The sequence below is a fragment of the Ranitomeya imitator genome, chromosome 1, assembly GCF_032444005.1.
Source record: "Ranitomeya imitator isolate aRanImi1 chromosome 1, aRanImi1.pri, whole genome shotgun sequence".
In the NCBI taxonomy this organism is placed as follows: domain Eukaryota; kingdom Metazoa; phylum Chordata; class Amphibia; order Anura; family Dendrobatidae; genus Ranitomeya; species Ranitomeya imitator.
Genome location: NC_091282.1, coordinates 1,188,901,985 through 1,188,929,238, shown reverse-complemented (window position 1 = coordinate 1,188,929,238; position 27,254 = coordinate 1,188,901,985). Strand labels below are relative to the sequence as shown.

At 44.9% G+C, this 27,254-nt stretch overlaps 1 protein-coding gene across 2 annotated transcripts in view; it reads right to left on the bottom strand.

Annotated features, from left to right (window-relative positions):
* Nucleotides 1–4,892: 4,892 nt before the first annotated feature.
* Nucleotides 4,893–27,254, bottom strand: part of CRMP1 (collapsin response mediator protein 1) — an 89,941-nt gene continuing 67,579 nt past the window's right edge. For both annotated transcript variants that reach the window (XM_069744823.1, XM_069744824.1), the window contains exons 9-14: nucleotides 24,971–25,127; nucleotides 16,730–16,871; nucleotides 13,640–13,810; nucleotides 13,275–13,454; nucleotides 12,272–12,437; nucleotides 4,893–5,777 (exon numbers count right to left, since the gene is read on the bottom strand). In XM_069744823.1, the coding sequence (XP_069600924.1) occupies nucleotides 5,686–5,777; nucleotides 12,272–12,437; nucleotides 13,275–13,454; nucleotides 13,640–13,810; nucleotides 16,730–16,871; nucleotides 24,971–25,127 (908 nt within the window). In that variant the 3' untranslated portion in view covers nucleotides 4,893–5,685. The remainder of the gene's footprint in view (nucleotides 5,778–12,271; nucleotides 12,438–13,274; nucleotides 13,455–13,639; nucleotides 13,811–16,729; nucleotides 16,872–24,970; nucleotides 25,128–27,254) is intronic.

Genomic DNA, 27,254 nt, shown 5'->3' with positions numbered 1-27,254 from the left:
TGCAGCACTATATGGGGCAAGTGACTGTGCGGAGCATCTTATGGGGCCATAACACTTGTGCAGCACTATAAGGGGCAAGTGACTGTATGGAGCATCTTATGGGGCCATAACACTTGTGCAGCACTATAAGGGGCAAGTGACTGTATGGAGCATCTTATGGGGCCATAACACTTGTGCAGCACTATAAGGGGCAAGTGACTGTATGGAGCATCTTATGGGGCCATAACACTTGTGCAGCACTATAAGGGGCAAGTGACTGTGCGGAGCAGCTTATGGTGTCATAACACTTGTGCAGCACTATAAGCGGCAAGTGACTGTATGGAGCATCTTATGGGGCCATAACACTTGTGCAGCACTATAAGGGGCAAGTGACTGTATGGAGCATCTTATGGGGCCATAACACTTGTGCAGCACTATAAGGGGCAAGTGACTGTGCGGAGCATCTTATGGGGCCATAACACTTGTGCAGAACTATATGGGGCAAGTGACTGTACGGAGCATCTTATGGGGCCATAACGTTTGTGCAGCATTATATGGGGCAAGTGACTGTACGGAGCATCTTATGGGGCCATAACACTTGTGCAGCACTATATGGGGCAAGTGGCTGTGTGGAGCATCTTATGGGGCCATAACACTTGTGCAGCACTATAAGGAGCAAGTGGCTGTGCGGAGCATCTTATGGGGCCATAACACTTGTGCAGCACTATAAGGGGCAAGTGACTGTGCGGAGCATCTTATGGGGCCATAACACTTGTGCAGCACTATAAGGGGCAAGTGACTGTGCGGAGCATCTTATGGGGCCATAACACTTGTGCAGCACTATATGGGGCAAGTGGCTGTGCGGAGCATCTTCTGGGGCCATAACACTTGTTCAGCACTATATGGGGCAAGTGGCTGTGCGGAGCATCTTATGGGGCCATAACACTTGTGCAGCACTATATGGGGCAAGTGACTGTGCGGAGCATCTTATGGGGCCATAACACTTGTGCAGCACTATATGGGGCAAGTGGCTGTGCGGAGCATCTTATGGGGCCATAACACTTGTGCAGCACTATAAGGGGCAGTGACTGTATGGAGCATCTTATGGGGCCATAACACTTGTGCAGCACTATAAGGGGCAGTGACTGTATGGAGCATCTTATGGGGCCATAACACTTGTGCAGCACTATAAGTGGCAGTGACTGTATGGAGCATCTTATGGGGCCATAACACTTGTGCAGCACTATATGGGGCAAGTGGCTGTGCGGAGCATCTTATGGGGCCATAACACTTGTGCAGCACTATAAGGGGCAAGTGGCTGTGCGGAGCATCTTATGAGGCCATAACACTTGTGCAGCACTATATGGGGCAAGTGACTGTGCGGAGCATCTTATGGGGCCATAACACTTGTGCAGCACTATATGGGGCAAGTGGCTGTGCGGAGCATCTTATGGGGCCATAACACTTGTGCAGCACTATATGGGGCAAGTGGCTGTGCGGAGCATCTTATGGGGCCATAACACTTGTGCAGCACTATAAGGGGCAAGTGGCTGTGCGGAGCATCTTATGAGGCCATAACGATTGTGCAGCACTATAAGCGGCAAGTGACTATACGGAGCATCTTATGGGGCCATAACACTTGTGCAGCACTATATGGGGCAAGTGACTGTACGGAGCATCTTATGGGGCCAAAACACTTGTGCAGCACTATAAGGGGCAAGTGGCTGTACGGAGCATCTTATGGGGCCATAACGATTGTGCAGCACTATAAGCGGCAAGTGACTATACGGAGCATCTTATGGGGCCATAACACTTGTGCAGCACTATATGGGGCAAGTGACTGTACGGAGCATCTTATGGGGCCAAAACACTTGTGCAGCACTATAAGGGGCAAGTGGCTGTACGGAGCATCTTATGGGGCCATAACACTTGTGCAGCACTATATGGGGCAAGTGACTGTACGGAGCATCTTATGGGGCCAAAACACTTGTGCAGCACTATAAGCGGCAAGTGACTATACGGAGCATCTTATGGGGCCATAACGATTGTGCAGCACTATATGGGGCAAGTGACTGTATGGAGCATCTTATGGGGCCATAACACTTGTGCAGCACTATATGGGGCAAGTGACTGTACGGAGCATCTTATGGGGCCAAAACACTTGTGCAGCACTATAAGGGGCAAGTGGCTGTACGGAGCATCTTATGGGGCCATAACACTTGTGCAGCACTATATGGGGCAAGTGACTGTGCGGAGCATCTTATGGGGCCATAACACTTGTGCAGCACTATATGGGGCAAGTGACTGTGCGGAGCATCTTATGGGGCCATAACACTTGTGCAGCACTATAAGGGGCAAGTGACTGTGCGGAGCTTCTTATGGGGCCATAACACTTGTGCAGCACTATAAGGGGCAAGTGACTGTACGGAGCATCTTATGGGGCCATAACACTTGTGCAGCACTATATGGGGCAAGTGGCTGTACGGGGCATCTTATGGGGCCATAACACTTGTGCAGCACTATATGGGGCAAGTGGCTGTGCGGAGCATCTTATGAGGCCATAACACTTGTGCAGCACTATATGGGGCAAGTGACTGTATGGAGCATCTTATGGGGCCATAACACTTGTGCAGCACTATAAGGGGCAAGTGGCTGTACGGAGCATCTTATGGGGTCATAACACTTGTGCAGCACTATATGGGGCAAGTGGCTGTGCGGAGCATCTTATGGTGCCATAACACTTGTGCAACACTATAAGGGGCAAGTGACTGTGCGGAGCATCTTATGGTGCCATAACACTTGTGCAACACTATAAGGGGCAAGTGACTGTGCGGAGCATCTTATGGTGCCATAACACTTGTGCAACACTATAAGGGGCAAGTGACTGTGCGGAGCATCTTATGGGGCCATAACACTTGTGCAACACTATATGGGGCAAGTGGCTGTGCGGAGCATCTTATGGGGCCATAACACTTGTGCAGCACTATAAGGGGCAAGTGGCTGTGCGGAGCATCTTATGGGGCCATAACACTTGTGCAACACTATATGGGGCAAGTGGCTGTGCGGAGCATCTTATGGGGCCATAACACTTGTGCAGCACTATAAGGGGCAAGTGGCTGTGCGGAGCATCTTATGGGGCCATAACACTTGTGCAACACTATAAGGGGCAAGTGGCTGTATGGAGCATCTTATGGGGCCATAACACTTGTGCAGCACTATATGGGGCAAGTGGCTGTGCGGAGCATCTTATGGGGCCATAACACTTGTGCAGCACTATAAGGGGCAAGTGGCTGTATGGAGCATCTTATGGGGCCATAACGCTTGTGCAGCACTATATGGGGCAAGTGGCTGTGCGGAGCATCTTATGGGGCCATAACACTTGTGCAGCACTATAAGGGGCAAGTGGCTGTATGGAGCATCTTATGGGGCCATAACACTTGTGCAGCACTATATGGGGCAAGTGGCTGTGCGGAGCATCTTATGGGGCCATAACACTTGTGCAGCACTATAAGGGGCAAGTGGCTGTATGGAGCATCTTATGGGGCCATAACACTTGTGCAGCACTATATAGGGCAAATATCTCTATGGAGCATCTTATGGGGCCCTTATTACCCTTTATGCAGGATTATATGGGGCATATTTTAATATGGAGCATCTAATGGGGCCCATCAAACTTTATGGAGCATTATATGGGGCTCCCGATTCATTATGGATATTCAACACTTAACCTACTGATGTCTCAATTAATTTTACTTTTATTGGTATCTATTTTTACTTTTGAAATTTACCAGTAGCTGCTGCATTTCCCACCCTAGGCTTATACTCGAGTCATTAAGTTTTCCCAGTTTTTTGTGGCAAAATTAGGGGGGTGGGCTTATACTCGGGTCGGCTTATACTCGAGTATATACGGTAATCTTTGCCTTTACTGGTTACATTGGTTTAGTTATTTCCTTTATCTTACAGTCCAATACAGAGTTTTTATTTTCTGTAATTTTATATATAACAGGAGACTTAATTTGGGATTGTGATCACGCTCCTCCCCCCGAGGCTCAGGAGCTCATCACAGAGCTGCGTAGAAGAAATCCGGCACATAGACTTGGGACAGGTAACAGATATTATAGTATTAATATTTATTTATTACACTGAGGACATATTTATTGCTCATGTCCATGAGGATCAGCACTTCCCTGTCTGCTTGCCTATTTCTAGATCTATTTCCTTCATGTCGGCTCAGTTATGTCATTAGTTCAGATTAAAGTAAAATGTTTAGATATGGAGCAGTCTCTGACAATGTTCGCATCACTTCTGCTTTTCGTTTTCCAGGAGGATCATTTGAGATCAAGGGTCATCCGTTCCTGAGTGACTTAGATTTTGATCACCTTCTAAGTCAGAAGCCGGAGTAGATTCCTCAGCTTGTGTCAGATGCGGACACCAATTTATTTATCAGTAAGTAGGAAAAATCATCTAGACCAAGAGGTTGTTTGTCTCGTCTTCCTAAATATGTGACAATCGGTTCCCATTAATATTAGTGATAAATGACGACTATGTTATACTAAGAATCTCTAATAACACTTCATTACCTATATCTTGTAGATCGCTCTGATGTAAACAAACATCTGGTCACCGAGGGTGAGGAGGACATGAGTGAGGACAATGAGTCTTTACTTACAAAATATTATATCATCTTCTGAAAGGCTGTACGTGATCAGTAATATGTAAAAAAAAGACCTCTACAAGTAAAAAAAAGTATTTCATGTATTATTTTTGTCCGTATTTAGCTCTGTACCCCTTCTACCGTGATGAATGATGAGGATCTTGTTTTGGTATTATATATATTAAGCTACATTGCATGACTAACTCAGCTCTGCAACGGTTTCCAACTCCTCTACCAAAAAGACAACTGGAAAGTACGATCCATTTGCAATGTTCCTCATTATTTATTTCATACGCTTCGAATTCTGTAATAGAATCACATCTAGAACATCATACGCAACTGTTAAGTAAAAATGCAATGTGAAATACAAACAGAAAAAAAAAAAACTTTGTACAAAACTGTAAAAATTAGGCAGCTACATTAGACTGACAGTATCAAAATCCCATGCAAAACGGGGTCATTGTGTTGCATGGCTTAAACAAAGCTGTATGTGCGAATATTCCCAGTGGTTAAACATACAGAACTGTACAGTTAGTCAGTATTTTTTTTTTACATGGATGATATCTCCTGCTGTGTTATAGTTACAATAAAAAGACTAAAAAATAAGTTAAACATGATACATAAAGTTATCTACCGCATACATAAAATTGTTCACATTTCTTAAGTTATCGGTGGCAAAGTCGTTCTTGGCATTGTGTCTAGATGACGGTTGGCATGTATTAAACTCACAGGCTACAGCTTCAAAATAAATAACGCAAAACCATGCACAACATACAACTAAATGGTGGAAAGTAACAACCAGATAGCTACAAGACAAAAGCCGATGTCTCTAGTCTAATACAGTGATGGGTGTCTTCCATGCTTTAAGGTGAGGTGAGTCATTTCCGAGCACTTCACCACACTATGACCATCTTTTTTCTATACAAAACAGACCACTTTTTTTACATTTTATTATCATTTTTCATTAGTAGCAAAAACATTGTGGGCTCAATAACACTGACATATAATTGAATAACGTTCTGGTGAGGATCAATTTTCTCCATTCCGAATAATCAGCCGAGGCTTGTGATGTTTGAGCGACCTCCTGGTGGGGCAACGATGCGGTGTCCTGTGCGGCGAGGGTTACTATCGTCAATCTGTGCACCTGGTGTGTTCAAAGGAATAATAAAGGCATATTTTTATTATTACATACAGTATATAGTACAGTTGGTACAAATGTACAGTATTTGCATGTTTTTATTCCATCAGAGACAACAGTGTTCTGTGGCCACAGCATTGGAGCAGAAGAGCTGCCTCTTACTGGACAGCATCTTGTGGCTCTTCTTCGGATTAGTCAGCCTGGCGCAACGTCTCATGTGCGTCATACTGCTACGACGACATAGCAGTAGGCTGACTAATAAAAAAATTGAAAAAACAGTAGTAAGGTAAGAAACGGTACTCTCGCTCCAGTGCAAAATTGGCCAAAAAAAGCAAACTCTGATAGAATAAATTTGGAGTGATTCAAATAAGCTAGGAAGGAGTTTGTTTTGTTTTTTTAAAAACTGACCTTACCTCGGCCCTCTCAATACCGCTCAACTCTCCATCGGTCCGCTGATCAGCTCCTCTATCTTCTATCTTCTTCACTTTCTAGGACTCTAGCGCTCCCTTTCTTCACTAGGTCACATGCTTTCAAGTTGTGAGCGACACATATTGATGTCATGTGATAGCGTAGGTCCTAGTGAAGAACGGTTGTGCCAGATGCGAGAAAGGGGAAGAAGAGAGAATATAGTAGACAGAGCAACCGATCGGAGGACTTCACGAAAGGTGCAAAAGTAGGGAGAGGATAGGTCAGTGTGAGATTTCTATTTACCCCTTCAAACTACTCAGAAACTAGGAAAATGGTGGATGGCTCCATTTTGCTACAATTTGCTGATATAGAATCATGACAAATTTGGATTATGATAAATCCAAATTTTGGGGGATTTTTTTTTTAACAAATTCGATTCATTGAATTGATTAGCTCCTCTTTAATCATGGATAGTAGAGACCAAACTATGTCACCTTTTATTTCTGAGATCATTTGACTTGATAACAGGCCTTGAGATTAGTCCTTATATCATGGTAACCCACAACAATTGGGTGTTTGGCAATTAAATATTTCAGGGAAAGTCATAATTTTCTGACTTTGCACAGTGCAGAAGGAAGCAGCATGTGAGCATATATCAGGGATGTTTTTTTTGCTCAAGGGTGACACTATAGATAGTACTTTAGGTTGTAATTTAGGATGATCCCAACTGGGCGTTACCAAAGATTTTTCTCAGGGGCGTGTACTTTGTTCTCTGCATGAGGTTGACCAATCATAACCAGGGGGTATCATGTTGGGGGGAAAAGAACACGCCTCCAGAAGGTCAGATGAACATGCTTTCTCTTGTGAGACATGATAGACAGCCCTGCTCTGGGCAGCTGTTATGTACTATAGAGCAAAGCTGAGTATGATTACAAACACTTCTTGTAGTTTTCAGCTACAGCAGTCAGTGTTGAGAGAGGGGGAATATAGCTGAGCTCACAACACTGTAAGAAGAGGGCGGGAGAGGCATTTGTAATCACTCAGCTGTTCTCCGTCTCCCCCCACACTGACTGCCATGACAGGCAATATGGAAGTGATTGCATTGAAACACAGTTCTGTTCTATACTACACAATGGTTGCAGAAATCAAGGCTGAGAGGGCTGGGGGAGGCATCGGTGGACCAGCAAGTAACAGGAGACAGGAGCTGGAGCTGGCTGCTACAGCAACACATGTGCCCGCTGTTAAAGAAAATTAATATCTACTACTTCCTATGCCCATAATCCGGCCCACCTCTATGCACTCAAGCCAATGCCAAGAGGTGGGAGGGAAATTTGAGAGTGAAGAGCAGTGAATATTCATCTTCTTTAATAGTGGGCACAATATTAGCAGCATCTCCCAGCTCTTGCAGCGGCCAAGCGATCACATGTGCCCACTATTACAGAGAATGAATATTCACTGCTCCCCATGCCCATAGTCCTGGCCATGGGGAGCAGTGAATATTCCGGCAGCTGACCTCGGCTTGTGGGGGCACATGGCAGTGATGTCATGCGCTGTTTACACATTTAAGTCAGCTGCTGACATCAGCACAGGACGCAGCACTGCGAAGAAGAAAGGTGAGTAGAATACTTTTTTTATGTGTGTATCATGATGGAGGGGGGGCATTTATATCAGGATGGGGGCCATGTATACCAGGATGGGGGGGGGGGCATGTATACCAGGATGGAGGGACCATGTATACTAGGATGGGTGGCCATAAATACCATGATAGGGATGGGGGGACCATGTATACCAGGATGGGGATGGTGGCCATTTATACCTGGATTGAGATATATATACCAGGTTGAAGGATATTAGTACAGAGTTGGGGGACATTAACCTTATAACAGTGTCAGCGGCAAACAGTGCATCATGACCACAATTTTTCCTTCAATTTTTGTTTTTTTTATTTTTTCCCTCTAAAACCTAGGTGCGTCTTATGGTCCAGTGCATCTTATAGTCTGAAAACTTCTGGTACTCCCTGCACTGCTGTAAAACAGTCAGGCGGACTGAGATGGACTTTCATTCTCAGTCAGCTAAAGAAATGTGCTTCTTCTCCTGTAGTCCATCACCGCTCAGTGTCCTGTCAGGCCTTCTGAACAGAGGAATGCTAGTTCACAATACCTGATAGGACACGGCTCTGACTTGACATCTGACTCAAGCAGATGTTCTTCACGCAGCCTGTCCCACGACAGGTGTGTCCTACGTGTTCACACATGATGAATGGCAACTGCCTTCTTTACATTTCTAAAGGTACCTTCACACTGAACAACTTAACAACAATATCGCTAGCGATCCGTGACGTTGAGAGGTGGAAATTATCTAAGGGGTAACATCACCTGAGTGCAGTCTGATATACGGCGAGTCAGGCCATGGAGGAGATGGAGAAATTACTTTCTCCATCTCCTCTGCAGCTGTGCTACAGTCAGTCATGCAAGAGGCTCGGGGCACAGACCACTAAGGCTATGTGCACACGTTGCGGATTTGCCTGCGGATTTTTCCGCACTGAATTCGCACCTCTTGGCAGAAAATGCAGGTGTGTTTTTTGCGCAGTTTTTTGCGCAGTTTTGATGCTTTTTTTAATGCGGATTTGTATGCGTTTTTGAAAGCTTAGTAAAGATCTCTTATTGAACAAAAAAAAAAAGATTTGTGATGTAATTTCTTGTCCAACCTCCTCTTTTGCATTTGTCCAACCCACACTCCATTACACACAGATAGATAGATAGATAGATAGATAGATAGATAGATAGATAGATAGATAGATAGATAGAAGGAATGAGATAGATAGACGGAATGAGATAGATAGAAGGAATGAGATAGATAGACGGCATGAGATAGATAGAAGGAATGAGATAGATAGATACATATCCATATCTATCTCTATAGATATATCCATAGATATATAATAGTAAGGCTGATGTTTATTAATGATCAATATGTTTAATTTTTGAAAAAAAACAGAAAAAAAATGGTGTGGGCTCCCGCCCAATTTTCTGCGCCAGAGGGGAAAAGCCGACGGCCGGGGGCAGTATATTTGTAGCCTGGGAATGGGGTAATACCCATGGCCCCTTCCCAGGCTATGAATGTCAGCCCGCAGCTGTCTGCGTAGCCTTTATTGGCTATTAAAATAGGGGGACCCCCCCAAAAATGACGTGGGGTCCCCTATATTTTATAGCCAGAAAGGTTATGCAGACAGCTGCAGGCTGATATTCATAGCCTAGAGAGGGGCCATGGATATTTGCCCCCCCCCCGGCTTCAAATACCAGCGCCCAGCCGCCCCAGAAATGGCGCATCTGTAAGATGTGCCACTTCTGACACTTAGCCCCTCTCTTCCCACTCCCGTGTAGTGGTGGGATATGGAGTAATAAGGGGTTAATGTCACCTTTGTATTGTAAAGTGACATTACGGTAAGCCCGGTTAATAATGGAGAGGCGACAATAAGACACTTATCCATTATTAATCCTATTGTAGTAAAAGAGTTAAAAAAGAAAGACACAGCCAGAATAAAGTATTTGAATATTCTTAATTTGACCATACTTACCATACTCGATCGCCTGCAAAAAATAAAAAATAATAAACCAATTGTATACTCCCTGTCAAACGCAGTCCAAATAATAACGAGTGTCCCATGACGATTTTCCCTATAGAACAGTGACATCAGGAGATGTGACAACTCTATAGGCCTCCAGTGACACACTGACAGACAGGAGACAATGGCTCCTGCAGTGCATCACTGAAGAGGTTACCTGAGTTCAGGCTCTCAGTTTATGGCAAAGCTGCGTGGGAATTTTCCCACACTGCAGTGCCGCAAGTGAGAGTAGGAACTATTTCTCACAGCGGCGGAGGGATACAGTGCAGAAGGATACCTTCCGAGATTGTATCGCCGGAGCCCCTGGAGAGCGGTCGCATCATATTAATTGGATTTCTGCGGATCAGGGAGTATAATGTTTATTATTTTTAATATTTTTTACAGGTGAGCAATGGCTTTGGGGATCAAGGTGATGGTAAGTATGTACTGTATGTTGTATGTACTGTATGTTGTATGTACTGTATGTTGTATGTACTGTATGGTGTATGTTCTGTATGTTGTATGTTCTGTATGTTGTATGTACCGTATGTACTGTTTATTGTATGTACTGTATGTTGTATGTTCTGTATGTTGTATGTACTGTATGTTGTATGTTCTGTATGTTTTGGTTTTTTTGTACACTTGAACACAGTAGCCGGATGAAGGGACTATACTATCCCATCATCCGGCTACCTGTCACTGTAGCAGGCATAGCTGGATGGGACTAGTAGTCCCATTGGACGATGCCTGCCTACATACAGACCCGCACACACACCCACGCACAGACAGACACACACAGCCCCACGATCCCCGTACAGCCCCGCGATCCTTGCAGACCCCCGCACAGCCCGCGATCCCCACACAGCCCAGTGATCTCCGCACACAGACACAGACAGCCCTGCAGACACCCGCAGACCACCGTAGACACACATAAACACCCGCACACAGACACGCACATCTTCACCGCGCACACACACAGTCTCCGCCCACACACTCTTTCCCCTCCCGATCTGCAGCGTTTCTCGCACCCAGCTCTGCAGCAAAACCACAGATCTTTTTTAAACCTGCGGTTTTGCTGCGGATTGGCCTGACACAATGGAAGTCAATGGGGGCAGAAACGCTGTAGATCCGCACAAAGAATTGACATCCTGTGGAAAAAACAACGCTGCATTTACGCGTTTTTTTTAAGCAGCATGTGCACAGCGGATTTGGTTTTCCATAGGTTTACATGGAACTGTACCCCACATGGAAAACTGCTGCACATCCGCAGCGTCAAAAAACGCTGCGGATCCGCGGGCAAATCCGCAATGTGTGCACATGGCCTAACACTCAGGTATTGTTTGCAGCAGAATAGGGAGCCGAATGTCATTAGCATATCACATCCTTTGCTTCACATCAGATGCTATACACTGGTGTGAGTCCAGCCTTAGGCCGGCTTCACACTCAGCGTATGAAAATACGGTCTGTATATTACGGCCGTAATACGCTGAAAAGTCCCGAAAATAGTGGTCCGTAGCTCCTCCGTAGGCAGGGTGTTTCAGCGTTTTTTGCGCATGGCATCCTCCGTATGTAATCCGTATGGCATCCGTACTGTGTGTTTTTATCGCAGGCTTGCAAAACCGACATACGGCTATACAATGGATCCATGTGTAAAAAAACAAACAAACATATATACTGTCTATATATATATATATGTCAGTAGACACATATATGTATATATATTAATATTTCATCCAGCGCGATATAGCAGAAAGCCGGTAATTAAATTACCGGCTTTTGCTTTCTCCTTCCTAAACCCGACATGATATGAGACATGATTACATACAGTAAACCATCTCATATCACCATTTTTTTTGCATATTCCACACTACTAATGTTAGTAGTGTGTATATGCAAAATTTGGCCGTTCTAGCTAGTAAATTAAGAGGTTAAATGGCGGAAAAAATTGGCGTGGGCTCCCGCACAATTTTCTCTGCCAGAGTAGTAAAGCCAGTGACTGAGGGCAGATATTAATAGCCTGGAGAGGGTCCATGGTTATTGGCCCCCCCCTGGCTAAAAACATCTGCCCCCAGCCACCCCAGAAAAGGCACATCTGGAAGATGCGCCTATTCTGGCACTTGGCCACTCTCTTCCCATTCCCGTGTAGCGGTGGGATATGGGGTAATGAAGGGTTAATGTCACCTTGCTATTGTAAGGTGACATTAAGCCAAATTAATAATGGAGAGGCGTCAATTATGAGGGGGATGTGGTGATAGGAATTGCACTGTTTAAATGCTGCTGCCATGGATTGTTGGTGGCACTTAGGCAGTTAGAAAGCAATGATCAGCGCTAGTTCCATCAGATCTGCCCTGAATGGAGCGGGTTCAGCTGCATGGCGGAATAGCACGTCATGGGGCAAGAAGGGGTTAATTATATTGCATTCCCTAAATATAATAATAGTTACAAAAAAAAGAAAAACACAAATTCATAATTATGTGAATCATTTTACCTGATAAACTGAAGTTTGACTGATGAAGATTCCTGATTGGTGGAGGCTGGGGTTTGGAGGGGGATGACTTAGCTGAAGGGGCAGGGGTTATATACTTTGGATTGGCTGGGACTTCATACACTGGTCCATCATACATCCCGCGGGACACGGCTTGCAATCCGCTCACCTGTAACATATCCGCTAATTAATACATTTTATAATTAATAAACGACATCTCGCGTCTGGTTCAGTATTGTATGGAAGTACGATGATAAATAATACTGCCATACAGCTGCATAAATAAAAACGCTACACAATCCAAACCACTGCAACCACTCCAAGTAGGTGTGCCAGACCAGGCCTAGATCAGTATCATCATACAGTATTCAATGCAAACTTCTAATTACATATAGTAATTGAAAGAAAGAAATTAATGACTATTAAAGGGGTTGTACACCTTTGGGCATTTTGTTTTCTTCATTACATTTAAAAAAAAAAAATCCTTAATATTATTAGGTTTCATTATACATTTTGCATCATCCGTCTACAGCCTACACCGCTGTCCAGAGAATGAGTTAGCTGAGAATCTGTCAGTGAGCTCATTCTAACGGTCCAATGGGAGCGCTTGTAACTTTTTTTTTATGTGTCTTTATCATGTGCTCCTTTCAGCTGATTTATGGCCACAGACCACATCAAAGTTGAATGGTCGGGTGTGAGACCAAAGAGCCTGTAAAAGCAAAACGGTGCAAAATATTTTATGAAATCGAATTTAAAAATGTATTTTTAGACCCAAATCCATGTATTTACGTTAAAAAAAAAAACAACCCAGAGGTGGAGTTCCACATCAGAAGGGAAGACCGATGCTCTTGTGCTATCACACTTTTGCGAATTGCGGTCCTGGATGTGGGGACTGAAAACAGCAGAAGTTTGGTGCAAAAACGATGACATCTTCTCTATAAATGAATACCGTCCTCCTAGATTCAGATTCAGAACCAAGGAGCCATGATGAATATGGTGGACATACCTTGTTCCTTGTCTTGACGCGCTGATAAATATATTCTGGGAACGGTTTCCGGGGAATAAACCGTCCCATTCCTTGGTTGACATGTAGGTTCCCATCTTCAAACACAATCTTCCCCTGGCTGATGACAATGAGCGGGGCCCCGTGGCACTCCATTCCTTCAAAGATGTTGTATTCTACCGCCTGTCGGTGAGAATAAAAGGTATAGTATTCAACCCATCAGGGTCAACTCTGATCATTATCACATATTACATTGAGGGCCCCATTTCTACAACAGAGAAGACGTTGGACCCCCATAAGGCCCAGGGTCTGGTAGGACACCACCCTCTGTACCCACTGTAGTCTCCACCACATGACTTTAGACTTACAGATTTGTGACTTTTTGCCGAAATCGTTTTCATCTTGTCTGGATCCCATATAACCACATCAGCATCGGAGCCGACTGCGATCCTCCCTTTCCTTGGATAGAGGTTGAATATTTTAGCAGCGTTTGTACTTGTGACTGCAACAAACTGGTTCTCGTCCATTTTACCGTTGGCCTGTGACAAAAAGTAGTAATGTCGTTACTCAAGGTTCATTACATCAATATGACCAACAAAAACTAGCGACATGTAAGGAGCCGCGATATCCTCAGACGTGCCTTACTGGTGTACAGCCAGTGAGACACATACACAGAAAAGTACTGGGACACGCGTCCTAACCACTGAATTCAGGTTTCTCTTTTAGACTTTTTGCTCCAGTGTATAACATCTTGCCCCTCAACCCCCCAACCCCCAATGTATAACATCTGGCCCCTCATCACCGGTGTATAACATCCGGCCCCTCATCATCGGAGTTTAACATCTGGCCCCTCGCCACCACCACCCCTCCCATGTATAACATCTCACCCCCAATGTATAACATCCGGTCCCTCATCAACGGTGTATAACACCCGATGCCTCGCCCCCGATATAGAACATACGGCCCCTCATCCTCAGAGCATAACATTCGGTCTTTTGTGTCCAGTGTATACTGATACTGCAGCGGGATGTCTGATACTGCTGCGGGATGTCTGTTACTGCGGCGGGATGTCTGTTACTGCTGCGGGATGTCTGATACTGCTGCGGGATGTCTGTTACTGAGGCGGGATGTCTGATACTGCAGCGAGATGTCTGTTACTGCAGCGGGATGTCTGATACTGCTGCGGGATGTCTGATACTGCTGCGGGATGTCTGTTACTGAGGCGGGATGTCTGATACTGCTGCGGGATGTCTGTTACTGCAGCGGGATGTCTGATACTGCTGCGGGATGTCTGTTACTGCAGCGGGATGTCTGATACTGCTGCGGGATGTCTGTTACTGAGGCGGGATGTCTGTTACTGCTGCGGGATGTCTGTTACTGCTGCGGGATGTCTGTTACTGCTGCGGGATGTCTGTTACTGCAGCGGGATGTCTGATACTGCTGCGGGATGTCTGATACTGCTGCGGGATGTCTGTTACTGAGGCGGGATGTCTTATAATGCTGCGGGATGTCTGTTACTGCAGCGGGATGTCTGTTACTGCAGCGGGATGCCTGATACTGCTGCGGGATGTCTGTTACTGCAGCGGGATGTCTGTTACTGCAGCGGGATGTCTGTTACTGCAGCGGGATGTCTGTTACTGCAGCGGGATGTCTGTTACTGCGGCGGGATGTCTGTTACTGCGGCGGGATGTCTGTTACTGCTGCGGGATGTCTGTTACTGCTGCGGGATGTCTGTTACTGCAGCGGGATGTCTGTTACTGCAGCGGGATGTCTGTTACTGCAGCGGGATGTCTGTTACTGCAGCGGGATGTCTGTTACTGCTGCGGGATGTCTGTTACTGCGGCGGGATGTCTGTTACTGCAGCGGGATGTCTGTTACTGCAGCGGGATGTCTGTTACTGCAGCAGGATGTCTGTTACTGCAGCGGGATGTCTGTTACTGAGGCAGGATGTCTGTTACTGAGGCAGGACGTCTGTTACTGCAGCGGGATGTCTGTTACTGCAGCGGGATGTCTGTTACTGAGGCAGGATGTCTGTTACTGCAGCGGGACGTCTGTTACTGCAGCGGGATGTCTGTTACTGCAGCGGGATGTCTGTTACTGCTGCGGGATGTCTGTTACTGCAGCGGGATGTCTGTTACTGCAGCGGGATGTCTGTTACTGCTGCGGCATGTCTGTTACTGAGGCAGGATGTCTGTTACTGAGGCAGGATGTCTGTTACTGAGGCAGAATGTCTGTTACTGCGGCGGGATGTCTGTTACTGCAGCGGGATGTCTGTTACTGCTGCGGGATGTCTGTTACTGCAGCGGGATGTCTGTTGCTGCAGCGGGATGTCTGTTACTGAGGCAGGATGTCTGTTACTGCAGCGGGATGTCTGTTACTGCTGCGGGATGTCTGTTACTGCAGCGGGATGTCTGTTACTGCAGCGGGATGTCTGTTACTGCAGCGGGATGTCTGTTACTGCAGCGGGATGTCTGATACTGCAGCGGGATGTCTGTTACTGCAGCGGGATGTCTGTTACTGCAGCGGGATGTCTGTTACTGAAGCGGGATGTCTGATACTGCAGCGGGATGTCTGTTACTGCTGCGGGATGTCTGTTACTGCAGCGGGATGTCTGTTACTGCTGCACGATGTCTGTTACTGCAGCGGGATGTCTGTTACTGCAGCGGGATGTCTGTTACTGCTGCGGGATGTCTGTTACTGCAGCGGGATGTCTGTTACTGCAGCGGGATGTCTGATACTGCTGCGGGATGTCTGTTACTGAGGCGGGATGTCTGTTACTGCTGCGGGATGTCTGTCTCTACTGCGGGATGTCTGTCACTACTGTGGGATGTCTGATACTGCAGCGAGATGTCTGTTACAGCAGTAGGATGTCTGTTACCGCAGCGGGATAAGGTATATTACAAAGTTTCTTATTTTCACTTAATATATGACATTAATATATGAAAAAGAATGTGCATCCATGTGCATAGAACGATCAATAATAGAGCAGTAATATATCCTACAGTGCACATTATAATGTCATTGTTCTCGGCAGCACTCCTGTTTACAGAGGACAATGTGCTGCCGAGAAAGATTTTTTTTTTTTTTACATGGAAATCTCTTTCCCGATAATCGTGATGCGTAAATCCTCCTTTAGTCCATACAATGTAGGAAAGGGGGCACTATGTCAAGATTGAAATGGGGTCTCCTTCTGATAATAGTTGAAATTATCATGCCCATAACCACATGAAATAGGCAGATTCCATCTCTTCTCCTTTTCCATGGTTTATTCACCAAAATCCTGTTTGCTAACATTGAGGGGGTCCGTGGAGACAGGAGCCCAGCAGCCGTTCCCACCCAATAGCCGGGTGAAGGGGTCCAACCTGGGCCATTCTCCTCCCAGGGGCCCCGTATGCAGTGACATGGACTGCACACAGCCCTAAATATGTAGTACAAAAGTATCTTCAGTAGATTCTCACCACAGCCTTGTCCCAAACAATCGTCATCCTTTCTTCAATTCCATTCACCCCCTCAGGAATAAGAGTGAAGTTATCTTTTCCTATGGCTTTCTGGGCAGTGCTGTAGGAACAGTGTCCACTTCCAGTCACCTGCAGATCTCCGCTGGAAAAAAGCTTTTCATGTTAGTTCAATGGATGCAAATAAAAAAAAAAAAATCACAATATAGAGAATTTATCATAAGAATATGAAATAAAAATCTGATCAGAAGAATGTGAAAAGGATAAATGGATAAGTAAAAAAAAACATTAGTACCAGCAGCCACCACTAGGGGGAGCTAAAGAATGTACTGTGTACTGGTTTATGGTTCAGTACTTGTCAGGTAAAGACTTATCACTTGTCTCCTCTCATTTATTCACCGGCTTTACCATCTACGCCACACACCATAGGACCCCTGGGGACCCCGCTTCACCTGTGGGAAGTGTAACATCTGGGCTGCCGCAACATCCCCCAGGGGACCCCTCTAATGCAGCGTCGGTCCCCCTATTGACCGAACTCCACAGGTGGTGTCACGATAAACTTTGAACATTTAAAACCCCCTTTAACGTTGATGCCCAGGGCCACGGACCGGGTCGCAGCCACCGTGACATCCCCCCTTTGCGTCACTACAGTCATGGCCGAAAGTGTTGGCACCCTTGTATTTGTCCCAGAACATTATTGCAATTACATACATTTTGTTGTACACGTTTATTTCCTTTCTGTGTATTGGAATAACACAAGCAAAACAGAGAAAAAAGGGCAAATTGGACATCATTTCACACAAAACAACAAAAATGGGTGGGACAAAATTGTTGGCACCCTCAGCTTAAAGGGATAATCCCATCCCCAAGATCCTATCTCAATGTGTAGTAGATGTAATAAGAATATTAGAAAATACCTCCAATTAGAAATGTAGTATAGTTCTTCTGATTCGCTATGTCTCTTTCCTCATGTGCAGGCATTGTAGGACCTTAGGTATCCATGGCTATGATCACTAGCAACTAGCTGTCACTATATGGAGTGGTCGTAACCATGGTTACCTAAGGTCCTGCAATGCCTAATTGGAGGCATTTGCTAATATCATAATACCTACTACATATTGGGATAGGATCTTGGGGATGGGAATATCCCTTTAATATTTGGCTGCACACCCTTGAAGTAAATAGCTGTAATCAATCACTTCCTATAAGGATCTATAAGCTTCTTACACCACTTAACTGGAATTTTGGAGCACTTTTCTTTAACTGCTCCAGGTCTCTTTTACCTGAAGATGCCTCCTCCCAATAGCAATTTTAAGATCTCCCCATGGGCGTTCAATGTTACTTAGACCCAGACTCATTGCTGCCACTTCAGAACTCTACAGCGTTTTTTCCATCCATTTCTTGGTGCTTCATGAAGTTTGTTTGGGGTTATTGTCCAGCTGGAAAACCCATGACCTAGGACACAAACCCAGCTTTCTGACACTGGGCACTACATTGTGACCCAAAATCTTTTGGTAATCTTCAGATTTCATGATGCCTTGCACACAGTCAAGGCACCCAGTGCCAGAGCCAGCAAAAGAGCCCCAAAATATGTTTGAACCTCCACCATATGTGACTGTAGGTACTGTGTTATTTTCTTTGTAGACCTCATTCCATTTTCAGTATACAGTAGAATGATGTGCTTTACAAAAAAAGCTCTGTCTTGGTCTCATCTGTCCACAAGACACATTCCCAGAAGGATTTTGGCTCACTCACGTACATTTTTGCAAACTACAGTCTAGCTTTTTAATGTTTCTGTGTCACCAGTGGGGTCTTCCTCGGTCTCCTGCCATAGCATTTAATTTAATTCAAATGTCGACAGATAGTTCGCTCTGACACTAATGCACCCTGAACCTGCAGGACAGCTTGGATTTATTTGGAACTTGATTTTTGCTGCTTATCCACCATCCGGACTGTCCTGCGTTACTACCTTTCATCAATTTTTCTCTGCCGTTCACGTCGAGAGAGATTCGCTACAGTGACATGGGTTGCAATCTTCTTATGTTACACACCATGGACAAAGGAACATCAAGATCTCTGGAGATGGACTTGTAACCTTGAGATTGTTGATATTTTTGGTTCTCAAGTCTTCAGACAGTTCTCTTCTCCTCATTTTTAGTTCTCCATGCTTAGTGTGGCACACACAGACACACAATGCAAAATTTGAGTCAATTTCTACATTTTTATCTGGTTTTAGGTGTGATATTCATATTGCCCACAGCTGTTACTTGCCACAGGTGAGTTTGAATGAGCATCACATGCTTGAAACAATGTTGTTTACCCACAATTTTGGCAACAATTTTATCCTGCCCATTTTTTGAGTTTTGTCTGAAATTATATCCAATTTGTCTTTTTTTCTGTGATTTTTTTTTGTGTTGTTCCAATACACACAAAGGAAATAAACATGTGTATGACAAAACATGTGTAATTGCAATAATGTTCTGATGGGTAACACTACAACTCTAATTAGCTCATACAGTGATTTTTGGCACCCCCATGCACTCATTGCCAGGTACACCCATGGGAAAAGCATGAATAATGGTGTTCTACTGCATTAACATACAAGGGTGGTCCGATAGGTGAGCGCTTATATCGTTCTGTATTCCTTACATCTATATTTATATATTGGTTTAGGACTATGGATATCCTATAGATCTATGCAACACTCTGATCTGAGCAAAGCAGAAAAGCTAAGAAAGGGGACAGAGCTCAGCTGAACACTTTTGCGTCTTCTATTTTGTGATTGGTAATGGCCCCAGCAATAACATTTTCAGACATGTAACTATCACACAGAACACCAAAAATACACTTATGCAAGACATAGGCATGAAAAAAATAACACCAAATGTATTCACTTAAACTGAAAAAAACATAGACATAAAAAAGACATAAAAATATCAAACATGAGACAAAAAAAGTCACAGAAACAACAGGAGAAACTTGGGATACCTAAATCTTTATCAATGAAGATAGATATGGCCACAAGAGGGCATACCGCTTCTATACAACTGGTTAGGCCATGTAATTGCAGCGCCCCAGAGACCTGGTCATTGCAGTAATGTTGCTCTGCCACTAAGGGGAGTGATGGTACGTCTGATGGCACTAAAGGAGTTCACCTGACCAGGTATCACAGTCACACACTACACTTCACACTCCGGCCACTAGGGGGAGCAAAGGGTTTTATTTATTAGGCCACTCCTCACACTGGTAAAATTAGGGGTTGGATAGGAAGTTAGTCAGAAGCTGACTGGGTTTTGTTCAGGCAACATCCCGTGGCAGGGGGTGTTGCGGGGGGAAGATTCAGGGGGGTCCCTGTCAGGCGTGGGAACCTGGCAGGCACCTAGCGACAAGGATAGAACGCTACGGAGCCGCGCCTGCGCTATCTGCGGCGGCATCCAAAGAAAGGACACAAAGCGAAGGATATTGTGGACAGTGAAAAACGAGATCAAAGCACAAAGGAGAGCCAGTAGGAGTCGTGCCCGGAGAACGGCAACATCCTACTGAGGCGCGTAGCCGGTGACCGGAACACCGAGGAAGTAACTGACTCTATGCCTTACTTCAAATACCGCAGGACAGTTAATTATAGGTTGGCTGTCTACCTTACATCACCTAAGCAGACATAGGGGGCAACGCATGGAGAGGGGCATCTCTAGGGTCCCGGAAGAGCTCCGAGCCTTCCCGTCAAACAGGTGCATCCTAGTCATAACAAACAGGGGGACGAAGAATAGAAAGAACGAGAAAGAACGAGAACAGAAGTTGTGAGGACTATCCCGAATGCTCAGCAGGGAAGCACTACAACACACAGGCGCTAGTGGTAGGCAACGATTTCCACCTGCAAAGGGAACTCTGGATGTGCCCATCGGACCGGCCGGTCTCAGATAGCCCTGTTAATCGTGCTCTGGATTGCGGATCCTGAAGTCTTCAGTAAAGAGGTAAAGAGACTGCAACCCTGTGTCCTCGTTATTGACTGCACCTCACACCATCGCCATCTACATTATCGGGAAGCCCTGGGGACACACTTCACCTGTGGGAAGGTGTGCCATCTAGCTGCCATTCCATCACCCCAGGCAGCGTCGGTCTCCCTGGCCGAATACCACAGGTGGCGTCACCAGGGGTGAACCTAGCCTTTCTGCTGCCTGAGGCGAACTGCAAAACGGCGCCCCCCACGTAGTAAAATCAGTACAAATAAGTATGCAGACATGCGTAGTAAGCTGCATTTACGCAGTTTCTACGCATGTGACTAATCATTAGGTGCGATTTTATCACATCTAATGATAGTCTATGGTAAATTTATGGTGCGGCAACAAAGCGTCGCTGCATTGTAAACAGACATGCTGCGTTCTGAAAAGACGCGCCGCATGTCCGTTTACGCGGGTCTGCTGCCTGCGTGTTTTACCGCATAGTGGAGACGGGATTTCATTAAATCCCCTCCACTATGCTGTAACATCTGGACGCTGCGTGTTTGATGCTGCGTCTCTATGCAGCGTCAAACACGCAGTGTTTCCTGAACGTGGAAACACACCCTAATGCTTGCAGTCTGGGGTCACTTAAGGGTTAACAATAGCAAGCCCTTTACTTTCTTTCCCCATCCACCCTGTCCTGTGCTTGTCTGCACCATTTCTCCAGTGCTCACAAACAGTCCACAGCTACTTCTTTCCTCCCATATGAGTCACAGTCTGATAAGCTGCAGGCGCCAGCAGAAAGCAAAAAAAACTAAGATCTCATGCTGCAGAGCCGACTCCTTTGATTCACAGCAGCAGGGAGCCGGCTCTTTGTATCGGCTCCTTCATGAACGACACTCACTAGCATGTGGGGAGTGGGGTGGTGGTGATTCGAATTATGTTTTTTATAGTTACTTACTGCTGCCACTGCTGGTTACTGCTCCAAGTCGGCCAGCACTGTCAGCAAGTGTCAGAGCAGGGATTGCAGGGAGAGTCGGCACCACGTGTTCTAACTTCTGACTGCTGCTCTGCCGCCCCCTGTCTTTAGGAATGCTCTGCCGCTTGAGGCAAAGTATTCAACTTGAAATATATATGTATCAGAGTACATATAGGTACGCGCTAGATATTTAGCCAGAGATGCTGCTGCTGAATAACTAAAAAATCAAAGTCGGCAGTCAATAGACAAATCGGAGTGGCTTCTAAATGTGTCCACAATAATCTATAGTAGCACCTAGGGTGGATGGATATACATAGAAGTATCCTACCTCCTGTCACAGATCGCACATCTATCGATGAGGAAAAGAGCCGTGGTGCTGCCGATATAATTCCAAAAAGTTTCTTCCATACAGGGACGTAGCGTGGTATAGATCCAAAGAGTGGTGGCTGCCCCGGCCGGTAGCAGCCACCCAAAACTAACCTCCGGGCTGAGACAGAGTCCTGAGGTGCCGGACGCCGCGTGGAGTGAAAGCGGTAAGTCCGGATGCAGTGCAGGACCTGCGTGACGTAACTAGTCACGTGACTGTGAACGAAGCCCGGGAGTGAGATACGGAGCGATGAAGAGGTCACCTAACCTACGCGTTTCGGAGACTACTGTCTCCTTCCCCTGAGGAAGTGGGAGACTACTGTCTCTACTACTACTACTACTACTACTGTCCCTGAGGAAGGAGACAGTAGTCTCCGAAACGCGTAGGTTAGGTGACCCCTTCATCGCTCCGTATCTCACTCCCGGGCTTCGTTCACAGTCACATGACTAGTTACGTCACGCAGGTCCTGCACTGCATCCGGACTTACCGCTTTCACTCCACGCGGCGTCCGGCACCTCAGGACTCTGTCCCAGCCCGGAGGTTAGTTTTGGGTGGCTGCTACCGGCCGGGGCAGCCACCACTCTTTGGATCTATACCACGCTACGTCCCTGTATGGAAGAAACTTTTTGGAATTATATCGGCAGCACCACGGCTCTTTTCCTCATCGATAGATGTGCGATCTGTGACAGGAGGTAGGATACTTCTATGTTTATCCATCCACCCTAGGTGCTACTATAGATTATTGTGGACACATTTAGAAGCCACTCCGATTTGTCTATTGACTGCCGACTTTGATTTTTTAGTTATTCAGCAGCAGCATCTCTGGCTAAATATCTAGCGCGTACCTATATGTACTCTGATACATATATATTTCTATTTGATTATTCATTTGCTACCGACTTAGTGTGGAGGTCGGTTAGGTAACGCAGCTGGGATCACTAGTCCTTTTTAACACTTTCGCGCCACCATTTATATATATTAAAGTATTCAACTTGCCTCATGATAGCACCGCTACTGGGCGTCACGAAACCTTGACAAACTATCATCACCCCTTTCATCACCCCAGTGGACCCCAAGCAGCGTTGGTCTCCCTGGCCGAATACCACAGGTGGCGTCACGAAACCTTAGCCGACTTTCATCATCCCTTTTATTGGACGCCCCTTAGCAGGGTCACGGACCGGGTCCAGCCACAGTGACAACACCAGAACTGAGACAAACAGGACCGGTACCGAGTAACCTGTGGCCCTGTGTCTGGGGGTGCTCCATAATCAATTGCACAGGCAGTGAATATAGGGATGATGAAAATCATAACTTTAATAATAGACAAAATGTAGATACACTACAGAGATGGCCCCAGATGAAGCCTTTGAAAAGGCGAAACGTGCATCGGTTGTCGTGTTCTTTTTCTCTTATTTTGCACAGTGCTGGTAATTACTGCCCATATGGAGATTTGGATTATTAAATTATAGCGGTGTCTGGAGTGTATATACATTTTGGCTATTTTTAACATTAAGGTTTTAATTTTCCCCCTTATTTATGTCGTAGATGGATCACACTCCCTGAGCAAATTATTACATGGCTGTACTGGTTGTATAAGGCACTGAATGGGTTTCATTACAAATGTTGCACCTTTTGGCTTTTACAGCCTCTTTTCCCTGCAAAAAAAAACAGGTAATAGAGTTACAAATTTCTCGCAGTGAGCTCGCTGACAGATTATCAGTTAACCCATTCCACAACCAGCAATAAACATTGCAACACAGCGACTATAGAATGCAACATTTTTAATGAAGCCCAATTGCAAAAATAATTTTTCGCTCCAACTACATTTATTTAAATTATAACCATTATTTTATTATTATTTTTTTCTTTAATAATCGCACACAAGAAAATAAGAAACGTATCTTATTTGAAAAAAAAAATCCACTTCTTTCTCCTCCTGGACTGATCATTCATTCTCAAAATTCTCAAATCACAAGTAAAATGTGTCTTCAGTGAAGACAGATTTTCACATTATGGAGATAGGAGATGACGGTTGGTGCTCATAAGGTTCTATGAAGAAGTTTTAGATCATCTATCTCAGTCATGTGATAATCTGTCTTCACTGAATACAGATTTTTACTTGTGAATTTAGAATTTTGAGAATACAGTCCAGGAGGAGAAAAAAAGCAGATTTTTTTGATAAGATTTATTACAAAGTTACTTATTTTTATGTGTACTATTGATTTATAAAATTAAAATACCGGTCACTCTTTAAGTAACAGTGGACATCCCCTTTAAATGTAATATCCACTCCTAATAGGATTTGGGTGTTGAAGTTCATTATGCCTAATCCTTATTTTCCCCAATATTTTATGTACTGGCGAGAATCAGGAGGTCATATATTATACATAAGAGCATAATTAAAAAACCTTGAACAATGACCCAGTTTAATTACCACTAGTGGGCACGAATGATTTTTATTTTAGGGTTATTTATCATCTTCATAAGATTAAATATTTTTTTTCTCTTCTGTCATCTCAATCTCTTGGTTGAATTGAGATTAAAAAAAGACTATTTCCATAATTATGAGCTTCTATGTAAGATCAATGTGCTTGTTGTTTTCCTCTCCTGACCACAAGAGGGGGCTATTGTCCTTAATAAACATAGCCAGCCAATCACAGACTGACAACACATCATGGCTGCGGCCCCAGATAAGAGCCTGGAGGGGTGACCAGATAAGCGCAGCCACAGGAGCACCAGGGAATTACTAAGGTGAGTATAGAGATTTGTTTCTTCATGATTCTGTTTGCCACGGAGTTCGGAGTTCCATGTTCCTGCTCGCCGATTATTCATTTCATATAATAGACAATCATATAATACAATGCAGCAATGACTCAGCCATAAAGGGCTTGTGGAAATGGCATACTTGGCCCATTATTGGGAGGTGGGGTAGGGGTTAACTCCTTTCCTTCAATTCTTACCATGCTAGCATAGTGTTCAGGTAGTCCGGTGTGGTGGGATCCGGACTGAGTGGTGGGGCGGTGACAAAGGCTGCAGCTTTCGCCCAGTTTTTGCTCCAGTAATGGGTTCCATCTGTTCCTAAACTCGCCGTAATTGGCTCACCAAACACCAATGCGCCTTAATGTAAGTAAAAAATAAATAAATTAAGAACTCAATCACCAGCAATCCAATACACAGACATGTTCACTCTTACCTTACCGCTAATTTCTTAAAAGAATCAAGTGATCCCATATTCTATGAACTTACTGATCGTTGGAGTCCAACTACTGGGACCGCCACTGATCCCGAGACTAGGGCTTTGAAAACCAAGAAATTGGATCTGTAGCCCCTTCTTGATTGGTGCATGATTGCTCATATTCTGCACTATTAATTGTCTATTGGACTGTAGGAGAAAGCGCTCATCTATTTCCGGTAGTACTATAGACAATGAATGGAGTGAAGTTGAGTTAAAACAGGGCTTTGCAGGGTCCAGTTTCTTGGGTTCTAACACCCTGATCTTTGGGATTGCTGGGGATCCCAGTTTCTGGACCATCGGTAACTTATTCCTACCCTCTCATGATAGCGAAATAATCTTTTAAAGAGACTCCGTCAGCAGGTTTTTGCTACCTCATCTGAGAGCAGCATAATGTAGGCAAAAAGAATCTGAATCCAACGATGTATCACATAGATTACTGGGTGCAGCCTATCTGACACAATTATTTAGATTTAGCATGAAGCAGAGCTGAGAAAGCTAACCCCGCCCACACCTGCTCTGTGTGTCCATAGACAGGGAGGTGCTCATCACAGGAGGGGGCGTGTCAGACTAGTAGGCAGGTGCTGCTGTGTCCCAGCAATGATAAACCCCTGGTGCAAAAACAATCATTGCAACCAAACAAAACCTCGGATCTTGATAAAAGAGGTGTCACTGAAATCTGTGTTTTAACCTCTACCTCATGCTGTCTTCAGATTAAATAGCAAAAAAATGCTGAAAAATTCCCTTTAAGGCTGGTTTCACATTTGCGGTTTTTGCCGCTGCGTTTTAGCGCAAAAAAAGCTTGCGTTTTTTTTCCCTATATTTAACATTAAAAACGCATGCGTTTTTTTTGTACGTATTTGGCCGCGTTTGACGACGCATGCGTAGTTTCTATGCTTGGGTTTTGTTGCGGAAATGCAACATGTAGTAATTTCTAGAGGCGTTTTTTTGCCGCAGAAAAACGCATGCGTTTTTTTGCGGCAAAAAAACGTATTGCTGTTTATCTAAACGCATGCGTTTTTAAGCACATGCGTTTGGTTGCGTTTTTAAACGCATGCGTTTCCATAGAGAAAAACAAGTCTACACACTGATAAGCCACCCCCCACCATCAAGGTAATAAAGGGATCCAAACCCTAACCCTAGCCCTAACCCTAACCCTAGGGATCCAAACCCTAACCCTAACCGTAGGGATCCACACCCTAACCGTAACCCTAACCCTAGGGATCCAAACCCTAACCCTAGGGATCCAAACCCTAACCCTAACCACAAGGTGATAAAGGGATCCAAACCCTAACTAATCAAGGTGATAAAGGGATCCAAACCCTAACCCTAACCCTAGGGATCCAAACCCTAACCCTAGCCCTAGGGATCCAAACTCTAACCCTAACCCTAGGGATTCTAACCCTAACCCTAGCCATTTCTATTTATAGTGGGTTTTCTAGTTGATTTTTATGATTGGCAGCTGTCACACACTAAAGACGCTTTTTATTCCAAAAAAATATTTTTTGCGTTACCACATTTTGAGAGCTATAATTTTTCCATATTTTGGTCCACAGAGTCATGTCACACGCCCTCTGTAGTCCCATTGGTGGTGTCTGGATCTTGATTTTTCTCTTGTGAAATTTCTCATCATGCGTATCAAAGACGCAAACGCAAGAAAAACGCATGTAAACGCGTAAAAACGCTGTGTTTTTTTTACCGCATGCGAAAACGCATGCGTCTAAAAAACGCAGCGTTTGCAAGCGTTTACATGCGTTTTTTTCACCATCTGCGGATGCATTTTAAACGCTTCGTTTTTAAACGCAAATGTGAAACTAGCCTAAGGACTCAAATTCCTTACAATCCTAATTCATTTGACAGGAAGCAATTCACATTACTACCAATGGCTGCCTACACAGAGACACATATGGCAGAGATCTCTAGCAAAATCAGGTTTTCGTGTTTTTTAAAAGCAAGTCGTCTCATGATGCCCATCTCAGAAAATGTGAAGGAAAGCCAAGACTGAACAATTT